This window comes from Malaya genurostris, chromosome 2, assembly GCF_030247185.1.
Source record: "Malaya genurostris strain Urasoe2022 chromosome 2, Malgen_1.1, whole genome shotgun sequence".
Taxonomy (NCBI): domain Eukaryota; kingdom Metazoa; phylum Arthropoda; class Insecta; order Diptera; family Culicidae; genus Malaya; species Malaya genurostris.
In genome coordinates this window covers 66,108,967-66,122,833 of record NC_080571.1, presented here as the reverse complement: position 1 = coordinate 66,122,833, position 13,867 = coordinate 66,108,967, and the positions used below count along the sequence as shown (strand labels likewise).

Below are 13,867 nucleotides of genomic sequence, written 5' to 3'. Positions count from 1 at the left end.
CCCAAGCAACCCCAGTACACCTGTGACAGACACCAACAACAATGAAGCATCCTCCTCAACGAAACCATCAATGTCCCCTATAAAACAAAGTACCCCAACTTCAGCTAATAACCTGCCCAACGCCTGTGAAAAAAATAACGATTGTTCCGCCAATAACAGTGATGCTGAACCAATGGACGGGAGTGTGAATAGCGAACCACTGCTCTCCCTTCATTCGCTAGAAAACAGCGAAAGCGCCTCTCCTCTAAGAAAAAGAATTATAACAAGATCCAGCAAAAAATAAACATGTTTTACTGTAAAACGGTCGCGTTAAACTTAAGTGTAAAGAAACCGAATAAAAAAAATGAAACTATGAAAAAAAAATCTTCTAGTGAATATCGTTGTATGGCAGATAATAGTGAGAGGATCATTCATAATCATGTGTGAATTTCAAAAATATGACAGTAGTGATATTGATAGGAATGAGATTATACTCAGCGGTGATATTTGACTAGGCGATAATAACGCAGCACTGGTCAAAAGTGATAATGCTATCTCAGAAAAACAAACGATTTTCGTTATCATGATCGACAATGATTTTGTAAACGATAATCACTGACGATTGTTATCGCTGGTGGTAGCTGAGTAATGATTTTTGAGAATGATAATGCCAACACAGGCTGGTGCTATTTTTATTTCGCTCGGTGTATGTCTGTCGGAATGGACGGTCAAATTCTTCATCGAAATAAAAATATTTTCGACAAAGCGGCATTTGACATTCTTTTTCTTTTACGTTTTGTCTTCGACTCGTCAGTGCAGAGCAATTCAAATTGAATTGCTAGTGCTCCATAAGAGTTCCATGTTAACAGAGTTTCATGAAGTTTTCATAAATTTGTGTTTTTTTTGTGTCGAAACTCGTTTGAAATTAAGTGAAACTTGGATAATAAACACATCCTTCCCAGAAGGATCGAACCACTCATTAGATTGTGAGGCCAGCATTACGCATTCAAAACCATCATGGACAGTTTCTAGCACACCACTTAGCTTAAAATAAAAAGCTACATTTGAGTAACGTTACATTATTCATTCTGAAATTTTGATGTTGGTTTCAACCTTTCAACGATGCAAACTCACCAACGTTGATTCGTGCGAAGAATATAATATTAAAATAAGCGTACAGAACGCACCTGTAAAAAATCGTTCTCATGAAACTAAACCTTGCGACAACTTTCCCTCTAGCACAAACGAAAATTTTTCACCTGTGTATCGTAAACTTTATTTTATCAACAATATATAACGATAGCAAGAACGTTGATTGACTACAAGGAAATTTACGAGAATTCTCCTCCTAACTACACAAAGCCTAACCGGTGTCTTTTGCTACTACATGTACATAAAGCATATTGGTCATTGCGTTGGTCAGCATTGCAAACATCCCGGGGGTGCGGGTCTTATTGCCTGTACATCCAACTGCAGGACTTTGGCATCCCAGAGGCAACCTCAACTGAGCCCACCCGGACAGAAATCACAACTTTCCTAATTAGGCCAAACCTACCCCATTTTTATCTTACATCGGGGAACGTGTCTCAAAACTGACACCTACAACAACGCTAACTGCCTCGCTCAGACAGAACTGATCCTATAAACCGATTAGAAAGGGTTCGACAGAAGCTCGTTGAATAATTAAATGCCGAAGCTTGTTTTCACCCCTTAAAAACTGGCTGGATCAACATAGAGTTATAAAAAGTTTCTTCTTACCATACCATATTTCCCCCCATATTTCAACCGGAGTAAAACAATGTGGCTGTGTGGAGGAAAAAATCCCAAGCCATCGCGTAATTTCCCCCCGTCAGGTGAAATGTCAATTAATGGAAACGTGATCTGGAATTTGAATTACTCCTCTAGCAAATCCTTTGAGTGGTTTTCTCCCGGTGGTCCGCACACCGCTTTTCCGGCAAGGTTTCCTTGTGTTCTGGAACGGACTGGTAACTGGTAACTATAACGGATCTCTTCCAGACCATTTAGACAATCATGTGTGGTAGTAGACCATGATGCCGTTGCATTGACCCTAATAGATATTAGTGATGATAGCGATGATTTGTAGTAGCACTAACATATTTCCAAGTACGATGTTTTAACAGAAACTTTCAACGAACCCCGTTGGAACCACTAAAAAAACTAAACGAATGTTTATATTTAACTTGTTCGATGGCTCTTTCAATTCACTTTCTCTATATATATTCCAGTGTATCGTGTTGTTAGCTATATAGTAAAAATGTACCTGTCTTCACTTCCACATCTTCCTCTTTTACTGTTGATTGGAGTATTTCTCCTTGTATTGGATCATTTTCATGAACGCATCCGTATTCCACCACTAACCAATGTTCGTCCTGTTTACTACTAATAATCTTACGTCTGTTATCCAATTGGCTAAATATTGTAAAATTCACACCCGTAAAATAAAAAAAATCGTACGTTCCATAACTCTAGTTGTTGTGACTTCGTATCATTCGTATTCTTGGATTCAACCCTCAAAGTCCAAACTAATGCAGCTGGACGAAAACTAACTGATCATCATTAACGTGTTACTCCGTGTTTTCATTCCTTCCTACGCTGTTCTGTTGCTACCGGGGGTTCACCACCAACAGGACCAAGTCGAACCAGAGATGGATGAAACTTCGGACGACGGTGCAAATATCGTCCGCTATGGCCAAGAAGCCACCGCTCAAACGGGAGGACTCCTTTCTGAAGCGATTCTCGACCCGACAGATACCGGAAACGCAGGTCAGTATCTTTCGATATTATATCATAGGAAGTTGTATTCAACCGAAGGACCGGTTTATAAGATTATTTGTAATATTAGAAGAATAATTTTCAAGTCATCACTATTCCTATTTAGTTTCAGTGATATCTCAGAATCATACTACACTGGACCCTCAATTTACGCGCAAAGTCGGGGGTGCGTAAATTAAATAAAAAATCGCATTATATCAATTTTTTCGCGTGAAACAAGTTTTTTTTCTATTCCATTCGATTTTAGTATAAATAACACAAAAAATCTAAGAACGTGCATACGTAAAAGCATCTAGGACCATCTGAGTATACTCTGAGACTACGGAAATCCGTAAGAGATATTCAATCATCCAGGAACTACTTGGAATATTGTCCTTGGAAACGACTTATATCTATATTTTGTTTGCTGTTCAGATTTTTAGAGCTACACATTGCTTACTTGTCCATTTAAAACTGTTCCAGGTATGTTCTCAGTAGTCCAAAAACTTCAGTGAAAATAGGTCTTAAGATCTTCACGAGCAGTCAGGGTATGAATAGTTTTCAATGATATTCAAAGTCGTTGAGCTACATATTGCTCCACTTGTCTATTCTGATCTATTCTAGGAACATTCCATTCCATGTGGTATCACAAATATGGGCCGAGGACAGAAGGTTCATTAACGCAGTTCCTTTTACCGGTAGATTTTAAAGCTTGAGCTCCAGGTAGTTTTTGGGTGTCCCAAAGTACCTACAGTAAACCTCTTAATTGTATGTGAAATCACCAGTATAAAGACTGTCCCAGAAAGTATGGACGCACTTTGATTTCGCTGTAAATAATTCACAAGTGTTGGATATTCGAATTTTTTGGATATACTGATAGTATTAGACTACAACAACAGAATATTATTCTCAACATTTGCTACTTAGCCATTGTAGACTAGCTGGCGCACCGTTTTGCAAACATTCCTCATTAAATTCCGTACAGACTTCTTGGCGACAAGTTTTGACACTTTTTTCCAATCTTTTTCGAACTGTTGGAGGGTTTCGGCTGCCGAGACATGTTTCCTAAGATGTGCCTTCGTTAATGCCAAAATTCCTCAGTTGGTCGAAGTTGTGGGCAATTTGGTGGATTCATGTCTTTTGGGACGAAAGTGACATTTTTGGTAGTATACCATTCTACCGTTCATTTCGAGTAGTGGCAAGAAGCAAGATCTTGCCAGAAGACAACAGGATCCTTGTGGCTTCGAATCATGGGTAGAAGTCGTTTTTGTAAACATTCCTTGATGTATATTTCGCTGTTCATTGAAGCAGTGGTGATGAAGGGTTTCGAAATCTTACCGCAGCTACAAATTGCTTGCCAGACAATAGCTTTCTTACCAAATTTTCCGACTTCAATCGATGTCTCGGACTGGTTTAACACTTGCCTTTCTCGCACCGTATAATATTGTGGTCCCGACAAGGATTTGTAATTGAGTTTCACGTACTTTTTTGGCTACATCCCGAACTGAAACTTCCTTCTTTTGCTCGAACGCCTTCAGTATACGTTTATCCAACTGAGGGTTAGCAGGACCTTTTTTCCGACCCGTTTTTGGCTTATCCTCAAAGGTGTTATCCTCGCCGAACTTCCTGATTGCATTTCGCATGGCTTTTTCACTTACTCCTTTCATTTTGGCTATCTTTCTCAGTGACAGTCCACGTTCTGTACACAATTTTTCGACGTTGTTCTGCTGAAAGTCCACGCATTTCGAAACAAACTAATGAAAACGAATAAACAACTGCACAAGTGGTTAGAGAAGAGTGTAAACAACAGGACGCAGCCATAAAAATTGACAGATTCTGAACCATTGCGAAATGGCAGCGATTTTTGGTTGCGTCCATACTTTCTGGGACATTCTTTATACCGTGATTAACAAGTTAGTTATTGCAGTTCGTTATGCTGGTAGATCTTGAGGCATAAACTCCAGGTAATTTTCGGATAGCCTATTCCATCATATTTATTTATTTATTTGGGAGCAGAGAAAAGCCCGGTGGAGATGAAATTTCGCAATCTCTCTCTCCAGCAAGCATAAAACCTCCTCATTATTTGTATCAACAGATTACAATGATCCAATAAACACATTCAGGCTTAACAGTAGAATTAAAACTAACAGTTAAAACAAAATTTATAACATTATAACTAGTTGAAGACACCAAGCATAACAGATTAGTAATAGTGCTCTTGCTAAAAAGGTGAGAGAGAGGAGAAAAGTGGATAGATAAATGGTATACAAGGGTTGGCGGAGGGGGTGCTAACGAGCGCAAACGAACAACGGGGTTAGAATCAGCATGTAGATCTAATTAGTTATCAGAAAGATGAAAGATGAAAGATGACAGAAAAACGACGGGGTTAGAATCGGCATGTAGATCTAATTAGTGATAAAACAAAATAGATGGTGGAAGACAGAAAAAAAGAGGAAAGGCCGACCTGGTTAATTTAGGCGAACGAATACTTTTGAGTGTCACATGCAAACTTTTGAAGTTTAAATGCAAAATGGGATCCAAAGTTTACACTATCTCATTATCTAGCACAACGACATGTTAAAGCTTAAGATATGTAGGAATATTTCGCCCATGCAGGATTCTCTCAGAAGGACTTTATTTCGAGATTTGACGATAACTTAAATTTATAAGTCCCTGTTTGTTAATATATGGAAATAATTTTTAGTAAAAATCTTCACCAATAAATCGGTTCAGTTACGAAATCAAAATTTAATCAACGTTTCCACCAAGGAATTTGCAAATGAGGTGATTACAATTCTAAATTACTGTCGGTTAGCTGTTCGATGTTGAATTAGTTGCGAAAACCAATGGGTTGTGTTAAAACTATACGCTATTTTTGTCTCAGTTTTAAATGATTTTTTTAGTAAAGCTCTCCTACACCGAAGAAAAATACAGAGTTTTGACTACATATTTAGCTTTAATGCATTGTCCAACTTCAGGCAGACTGAAAAAAGTGAGTTATGATATGAAAATAACGAAATTCGAAAACTAGCAACATAAATTCTAAGAGACAGTTCTCAATACGAAACTTTCTCCGATCCGGGAAAATTGTTCTGCCAATTGAACTACTGTGGATATGATGAAACACATCTCAGAACACTTCTCGGTAGAAAAGAATTTGGTATATGAATTGACAGTGTACGGCCGGTGTGGTTCAATTATAAGTCTCTAATACCGTACCCAAATACTTATCAAACCCAATTCATACCAAACGAATCTCTCGTTGATTCTCTGGTTGGGCAATGATATGTCAGATTTTGTTATGTCTCTGTTGTCTATTCGTTTAGTCTTAACCAATGTTTGTTCTATAGGATCTAAAATTTATTTAATTTTATTCTTGTAGAATTGGGAAAAGAACTAGTGTTTTACCATTTCTCTTTATTTTACATTCGAAACTCAAGTGAACTTCAAAAAAGCCAAATTTCCATCGAACCAAAATTTTAGGTTTTTTCAAATTGGTGGGTAGTAGTAAAAAGTCGGGTGGGTAATGTTAGAGACATAACTGGATGACGTGAATACGAATAAAATGGATCGTTCAATTTCTTTGACATTAAAGATTCTGAATTTTTTAACTGGAATTCAGGAATCGAATTTTTGATCCGAATGCTAGAATTGAATTCTGAAACACAGTTTCGATGCTAGATTCGGGAATTGAATTCTGAACCTGAACCCGGTAACGAATAGGTTAAACTCATCATTCGAGACCAGAATTCATTTTCGATTTTGAATACTGAACCAAGCACTGAACTCTGGACCTGGATTCTGTTCCGCGGCTGAATTTTAGTTACAGAATTTCGGTCCAGGATTTCGTTTTCAAATTCGGATCCAGAATTCAGCTCAGAAGATCCAGAAGATCAAAGATCTTCCGAATCTAGTTCCTAAATTCCCTTACACTTCTAGATTTGTAGAACTATACTTTGGAATCAAATTCTAGCAGAAAAATATTTTATTGAATTGAATGGTGTTAAAATATTATTCCAGTGAAACTATTCTACTAACCGCTCAAGTGACAAATTAATGACTAAATTCTAGACTTGCATTCGGGTCTAGAACTCCAAACCTGGACTCTGGAATGCAGCTTAGAACTCAATTAATGAAATACAACTTAATTTGGGATCTGAGTTATATATCGGATTTTGGAACCTGAATTCTAAAACTATATTCTAAATCTGAATTCCGAGTTTCTAAACTGAATTCTGTTCTGAACCTCTATTTAAGTTTCTACGATTTTATATCTGGCATTTGGAAATTGAAGGTATTGAATTCTGAAACTGAATTTCAGAACTAAACTCTAGAATTGGATTCTGATTTTAACTGAACGAGTCAACTACGTAGACAAGAAAAAATGAAGCATCTATTAGAAGAGCTGATTTTGTACAATGTTCCCCAACGTTTTTTCACTTTTCGTTGTATTTTGCTACAATGCAAACGACCTTGTTTGTAGCGAAACTGGCGAACGTCCCGCAATTGATTCAATACTGAACTGAATTCTTGATAGTTGTAGAACTGGAACTGAGCTCTGGACCTGAACCAACCGGAATGATGCACTTGCTTTACTTCCTACTCAGTCAACTGCGCAGGCTAGAATAAATGAAATATAGCAAGTGTTAACCTTCTATACCTACCCAGATAGGAGAAAGGCTTCTCTTTTCATACTCGTTGATACCAAACATGTCCCGGGTTGGTGGTTCAAAGCATAAGGCACTGGTCTTACAAACCAGTTGTCGTATGTTCGAGCCCCGACCTGGAAGAATTCGTAGTGTCAATAGAATCGTAGCACCAGCCATGCAATGGCTATCTACACTCTGAATCGGCTGCGAAGTCTGTTGAAACAGAAGGTCAAATTCCACTACAGAAATGTAATACCAAGGCTTAGGCTGATACCAAACATTTCAGAAAACTTTAATTTTAATTTTTTGCGATGATTTTGATAACATATATCATAAAATGCTGATCATATTTCCGATGGCATATAGAAAAAATTGTATTAATACGTTAGATACAACAAAGATATTCACGATCGAAAACTTCACAGGTTAACTTTTGAAAAGGCACTCCGTATAAAGTAAGTCATATTTTTTTTAAATAAAGTGATAGCTTTTTGGTCAATTGGTTTCTCGTCAAAACATTTATTTTTCGTTAAAGGCCAACGTTTCGAAGGTTGGCCTTTAACGAAAAATAAATGTTTTGACGAGAAACCAATTGACCAAAAAGCCATCTCTTTATTTAAAACAACATTAACTGGTCGCACCCGCATCAAACATAGTAAGTCATATTCACGACAGAAAAATGTGTATCCAGAATGGGCAGTCGACCAAAACAGTTTGAGAATCACTGATCTAAGTTAATGTACACCTAATACTGACTTAGATTTCAGCATTGGTTAATTTTGTAGAACTGAAAATATCGGAGCTGGTACTGTAAAAAGTCATATGTATCGTTATACATTGTTGAAAAATTTCAAAACTATCGCCATAACCTACGGTTATTTTCATTTTAAATCATCACTAGTGATATTATGAATGATGTACGGGACTCATTTCCGTCTCTCAGAAGAGCCAAATTATGGAATTCTCTACGATATTAAACACTGTTCGGAACATTTTTCTCGAATGCGATGCAGCCAAAGGGAAGCTTTATTTGCACTCGTTTCATTTCACACTACACAAAAACACAAAGCTAAGCAAATTATTCTAGATTTGCTCTAAACTGATGATTTTTACCTTTGATTTGCAAAGAAATAATCTTGTTAGTTCTTTAAATAACATTTAAAGCCATTAGAACGACTGATTTCGTGTAATTTTCCCCTTCGTTATTCACTTTTCGTTTTCTTTTTCTTCAATGCTAACGACCTGCAGTTGGATGACGCATCAAAATAGATAATCAGTAGATATGCTTGAGGAATGGAACCTCATATTCGCCATTGGCTGAAGCACCAGTTGAATGATACCGGGTGCAGTTCCATTGTCTTGACGTAGATGGAGGCCTGCGTACTCATGGATTATCATAGACTGAAGCTAGCAAACGTCCAACAGGGTCTATTTATAGATTCGGTTGATTTTAAAGTTTGGACCTATTTTTTCACTATTTTAACAATGTTTTCGCAATAAACGTGATATTAAAAACAATCTTACACCTTCCTCGATTCTTTTCGTGAAGGAATTAGAGAAAATATTCAAACAGACAATGCTACTAGCCACACTCGTTTGTGGTCTCAAATGGTTACGTGGGATGAGTATTTAGTCGCTCCTAGTGACCTAACTCTCACATGCAGTTTTCCTTTCAAAACATTCAATGTGAGATATCCTCTTCGCGAGGAATGATTGTCTGGTTATTTTGAACGACAACTTGATGAACACATCGTTTGTTATATCGTTAAATGAGGCTACAGCAGTCGCATTCACTTGGTAGATACTGTACTGTGTTCCAAGCAGAAATCTACGCGATTCTGTGTGGAATATAATCGGCACTTCAGCAGAGGATCTGTGGTGAACGAATTTATTTTTGTTCCGACAGTTAGGCAGCTTTAAAAGCACTCAGTTCGAATGATTCACGGTCGAATCTAGTGATCGCATGTCGAACTCAAATTTCAGACCTCAGCATTTCAAATGCTGTTTACTTTTTATGGGTACCCGGCCATTCTGGTATTACTAGGAAATTAATGGGCTGATGATTTGGCTAGAGCTGGTGCAAGGAATGATTTCGTTGGTCTTGAACCAGAGTATACTGCGAATCTTTCTGCATTCTTTCGGGAATGCAGAATGGTGTAGCTTTTGTAAAATCTCTGAAACCTCTCGGGGGTTGGCCCTTTCGGGGATGCAGAACGATTTGTTTCTTTATGTTTTGTATTCTTTTCCCACCTCACCCACTGCACAATTCCCTTTTATGTTCCATTAATCCTTCCCTTCCCATCAGAAAATTGATGAAAAACCACGGCAAGATACAAATCTCCAAATAACAAGAGGAACGTGCCACTTGAGCCAATTAGTTCTGATTCCCGACTCCTGATACACCTTCTTTCGTTTCGTGAATGAATTAGAGAAAATACAGGGAGTTATTAATCTGTGAAATTTTTTAAATTGCACCCAGGTGAGCATAGTAAAGAACGACATAGTCCTACGTCAAAAAATCAACTAAATTCTTTCAACACTTTTTCGATGAAACTTGAGTGCTTCAAGGCTGCCGACTATCTTCTACATAGGAACAGTTTTGGCATAATGAGTTAGTAAACAGTTTGGTTACCTTTACCATTGAACATTATCCTTGAGTCATGCTTTGAACTAGGTTTTCATCTTAGCTTGTCGGAATGAAACACAAAGTCTTTCGATTTCTCCGAGATAATGGCTTCAAATTGTAAACATACTTCACTGCAAGTTTGGTCTTCATTCCGATACGATTTTCGGTGGGATATTTGAAGGATTCCGTTTTTTCTTACAGGCGCGACATGTTCGGTTCTGAATACTTGAGTCATTATCCTCTCGAAGAACTCAATTTCTATTTTCAAGTCCAAGCATCTTTTCAACTGACTTCAGAGGATCTTATTCATAAACATCGAGCATTTTCCGATTCTGCCTGAAAGTCTCGCTCTGAGAAGCACCCAATTTTACCTGACATATTTGATTGTGTTCTTAAATCGGTACTGTTTCTCAAACATGCACGCTTCACTTGAGCTCTTTCAACTAATCGTCCAGCTTTTATAGTATTCCAACAAGAGTTACGCTAAACAGAAGCTTCATGCTTTTGTAACGGTATTGCAGGTTGATTGCTTGTTAACTTTATCCAATCATCTTGAGGGTGGGTGACATAAGTTCCTTTGTAACCTTGGCTTCAAACTGGAGCCCTTGAAAATATTCGCGTTTTCAAACTGTCGCTCTTGCTTTCCTGTAAACAGTAAAGTCTTCAACATTTCTCGTTTCTTTTCACGTATTTTTCAACGAATCTCTTCAATTTTTATAAGGTTTCGCCACCGGAGCATACAATAGCTACGGTATTTTTATCCATTGATTCAATAAAAACAGCTTCGCATAAGCGAAGTTCATTCCTATAAATGGCTACTCTCTTCGACATTTCATTGTGTGACATTGCCGTATATAAGCAATTGCGTCGTAGCCGACAGATTGAACGTTTTTGGAAGAAAATAGATTGAAAAATCATGAATATTGTCCATGAAAAAACTGTTTCTGTAAATACAGGAGAAGTACTGCACTCAATCGTTCAGATTCTCAGAAACAATCACTCCACTTTTAAGTAACTTTTAGTAATATTCGATCAATATTTTCATGCTCACCATCGTCAGAAAAATCGATGCAAAATTGATTCGTGCTTCGTGCTTTAACTGAAACCCATTTGATAACCATTTTGCTGAATCAAACTTTCCCAACAGGAAACCGTCGAGGACACCGGCTCCGAGGGTGCTACCGATCCGGACAAAACGGCCCGGCGACGGCGCCGTCTGAAAATTCCGAAATCCGTCGTCAACCCGGACGAGAATTTCTACTTCTACTGGCTGATGCTGTTGACCATCAGCATCCTGTACAACCTGTGGACGCTGATCGTACGCCAGAGCTTCCCGGAGCTGCAGGAAAATGCTTCCAAATTTTGGCTGAGCTGTGATTGTCTTACCGACCTTGTTTTTATACTAGACGTAGTTGTACAGTTGCGAACCGGTTATCTCGAGCAGGGACTGATGGTAGGTTGATTTTAGCCGCGCCGATTTTTATTGTTCTAATTCAATTTCCATCCCATCCCGGCAGGTTTACGATTCGAGAAAACTGGCGGGCCACTATCTCCACTCGAGTGATTTTTTACTAGATTTAGCCACTTTAGTACCTTTAGATATTTTACAAATTCGTCTCGGAACCCAACCGCTGCTGCGATTTCCTCGGTTTTTCAAGGTTTGTATCTGTGTCACCTCACCAGCCAGTGACGTGATGGTCCTCACTCTAATCTTTCTACGCGATTGCCTCAGGTTTATCGAGCAGTAAAGTATTACTACATCGTCGAAAGCAGAACGGTTTGGCCGAACCTGTGGCGGGTCATAAATTTGATTCACATCCTGCTCATTCTGGCCCACTGGTTCGGATGCTTCTACTATTTACTCTCCGAGGCGGAAGGGTTCCAGGTATGTCTATAGCATGTGTTGCATTGCAACAAAAAAAAACGAAGAAAAGGAAACGTGCGATAATCGACACTTCTGCGTGTTCGGATAGCAAACCCTTTTTTCGCGCTTGATAAATTTGACATTTGGGCTTCTTTCGTTTATGTTTTACTTTGTGCTTTTGTTTTTTTTCTTCATTACAGGGTGATTGGGTTTACCCCTACCGGCCCGGGGATTACGCTACGCTCACCCGAAAGTACCTTGGCAGTCTGTACTGGTCGACGTTGACGCTGACCACCATCGGTGATTTGCCGACGCCGGAAACGAACGCTGAGTAAGTTCGACCCCAAAGAGGTCGCGTGACATTTCCTTTGAAATTACTTAATCAATCTCATTTTCCGGGTTTTGCCAAATGAGTAAAGTCTGTGTAGGCACAAATTTGAATGAATAAACGTCCCCACACAAATGTTTCCAGTTGACGTAACAGTATCAAAACGTACTCATATTTTGACGTCATTTACGAGCGAACTTCCGGGATGGCGGTTTTCAAATTGAGCGCATCCAACCCTTTCTAATGTTTTGTGCAAATTCTGATGGAAAGGAAAGGAAAAGTTTCGTAACGGCATCGGCGTTGAGGTCGATATTTACTTTTTTTTTTGCAGCACAATTCAGATGCAGTTAAAGGTTTGAGGTAGACAAAAGGCGCTGTAAATTGCCTTATTGTTGTCAAACAATGCACAGTGAGAAGAAACGGATCAAAATCGCGAATGAAGAGTAGACGCTAAATTCACTATCACGCCCGTTCTGCCCCATTTTCTTTCTTTTTTTGAGCTTAATTCGAAAACCGACTGCAAAAATCTAAACAAAATGAAATGTGTCTAACCATGACATGTGATTTAGTTTTTATCAGAGTGACTGAAAATAACTCTAACCTGTTTTACCCTTAATCATCATCTATCATAAAAGTTTTCGAAAACAACCTAAGGGCATATTCAGTAGTGTTCTAATTCTAGATGCATAATTTATGTCAGTTACAAAATTTAAATCTGAATTTTATAACAAGAAAAACTGGCAGCTCCAGCAGTGTTTTACTCGTGTTTCAAATAAACAAAAAATAGAACGGCATCGTAGACCAATTTTAAATTTGACAGAAGTCGAATAAATAAAACTAGAACGGCTTGCTGGGGATACGTTTGTTTCAGTTTCTGCTCTATTAACGATCTTCTATACAGAACTTCTAGCTGCTGAATTTGCTCTAATGATAGGTATTTGGGTTAATTATAATTAACCAAAACAGTTCTACAGGGTCCGGCACTCGAAGTGTAACCAATTAAAAAGGCCATAAATTCAGTTTGGAAAATTACTTTTACTTAATTCAAAGTACAAAATGTGTAAAAATAATACAAAATTCAGAATCAATTCACTTTTGCTCGATATGACCACCTTTTGCCTTGACTTGATGACTTGAGAGAGCGAAGGAGTTGCTTCGTTTGGCCGAAAGCGGTCAATTTCCGAACATTGTATTTTCTGATGAGAAAATTTTTCCAATTGAGCAATTCGTAAACTCTCAAAACGATAGGGTTTACTTGACCGACCGTTCATACGAGAATTTGAGTCATCGATTGGCCACCATGAGGCAGCACCCGCAACAGATAATGGTTTGGGCCGCTGTAACCACAGATGGGCGCTCTCCAATCGTTTTCATCGAGCCTGGCGTCAAGGTAAATGCGACATATTATCGGGAGTATTCTGGAGGTTGCTTTGAAGCCGTGGGCAGACAAACATTTCGGTGGCAGACCATGGACGTTTCAGCAGGACTCGGCACCGTCTCACAAAGCTCGAGTGAACCAAGAATGACTGAAAAACAACGTTCCGAACTTCATCACATCCACACAATGGCTCTCGAATTCACCAGATGCGAATCCAATGGATTATTCTCTTTGGGCCATTATGGAGAGCAAAGTCCGAACTAAAAGATAC

At 38.5% G+C, this 13,867-nt stretch overlaps 1 protein-coding gene across 8 annotated transcripts in view; it reads left to right on the top strand.

Annotated features, from left to right (window-relative positions):
- LOC131432509 (uncharacterized) overlaps window positions 1-13,867 on the top strand; it is a 547,181-nt gene that overhangs the window by 494,468 nt on the left and 38,846 nt on the right. For all 8 annotated transcript variants that reach the window (XM_058598834.1, XM_058598837.1, XM_058598836.1 and 5 more), the window contains 5 exons: window positions 2,628-2,763; window positions 11,174-11,479; window positions 11,544-11,684; window positions 11,759-11,911; window positions 12,091-12,221. In XM_058598834.1, coding sequence (XP_058454817.1) covers window positions 2,628-2,763; window positions 11,174-11,479; window positions 11,544-11,684; window positions 11,759-11,911; window positions 12,091-12,221 — 867 coding nt within the window. The remainder of the gene's footprint in view (window positions 1-2,627; window positions 2,764-11,173; window positions 11,480-11,543; window positions 11,685-11,758; window positions 11,912-12,090; window positions 12,222-13,867) is intronic.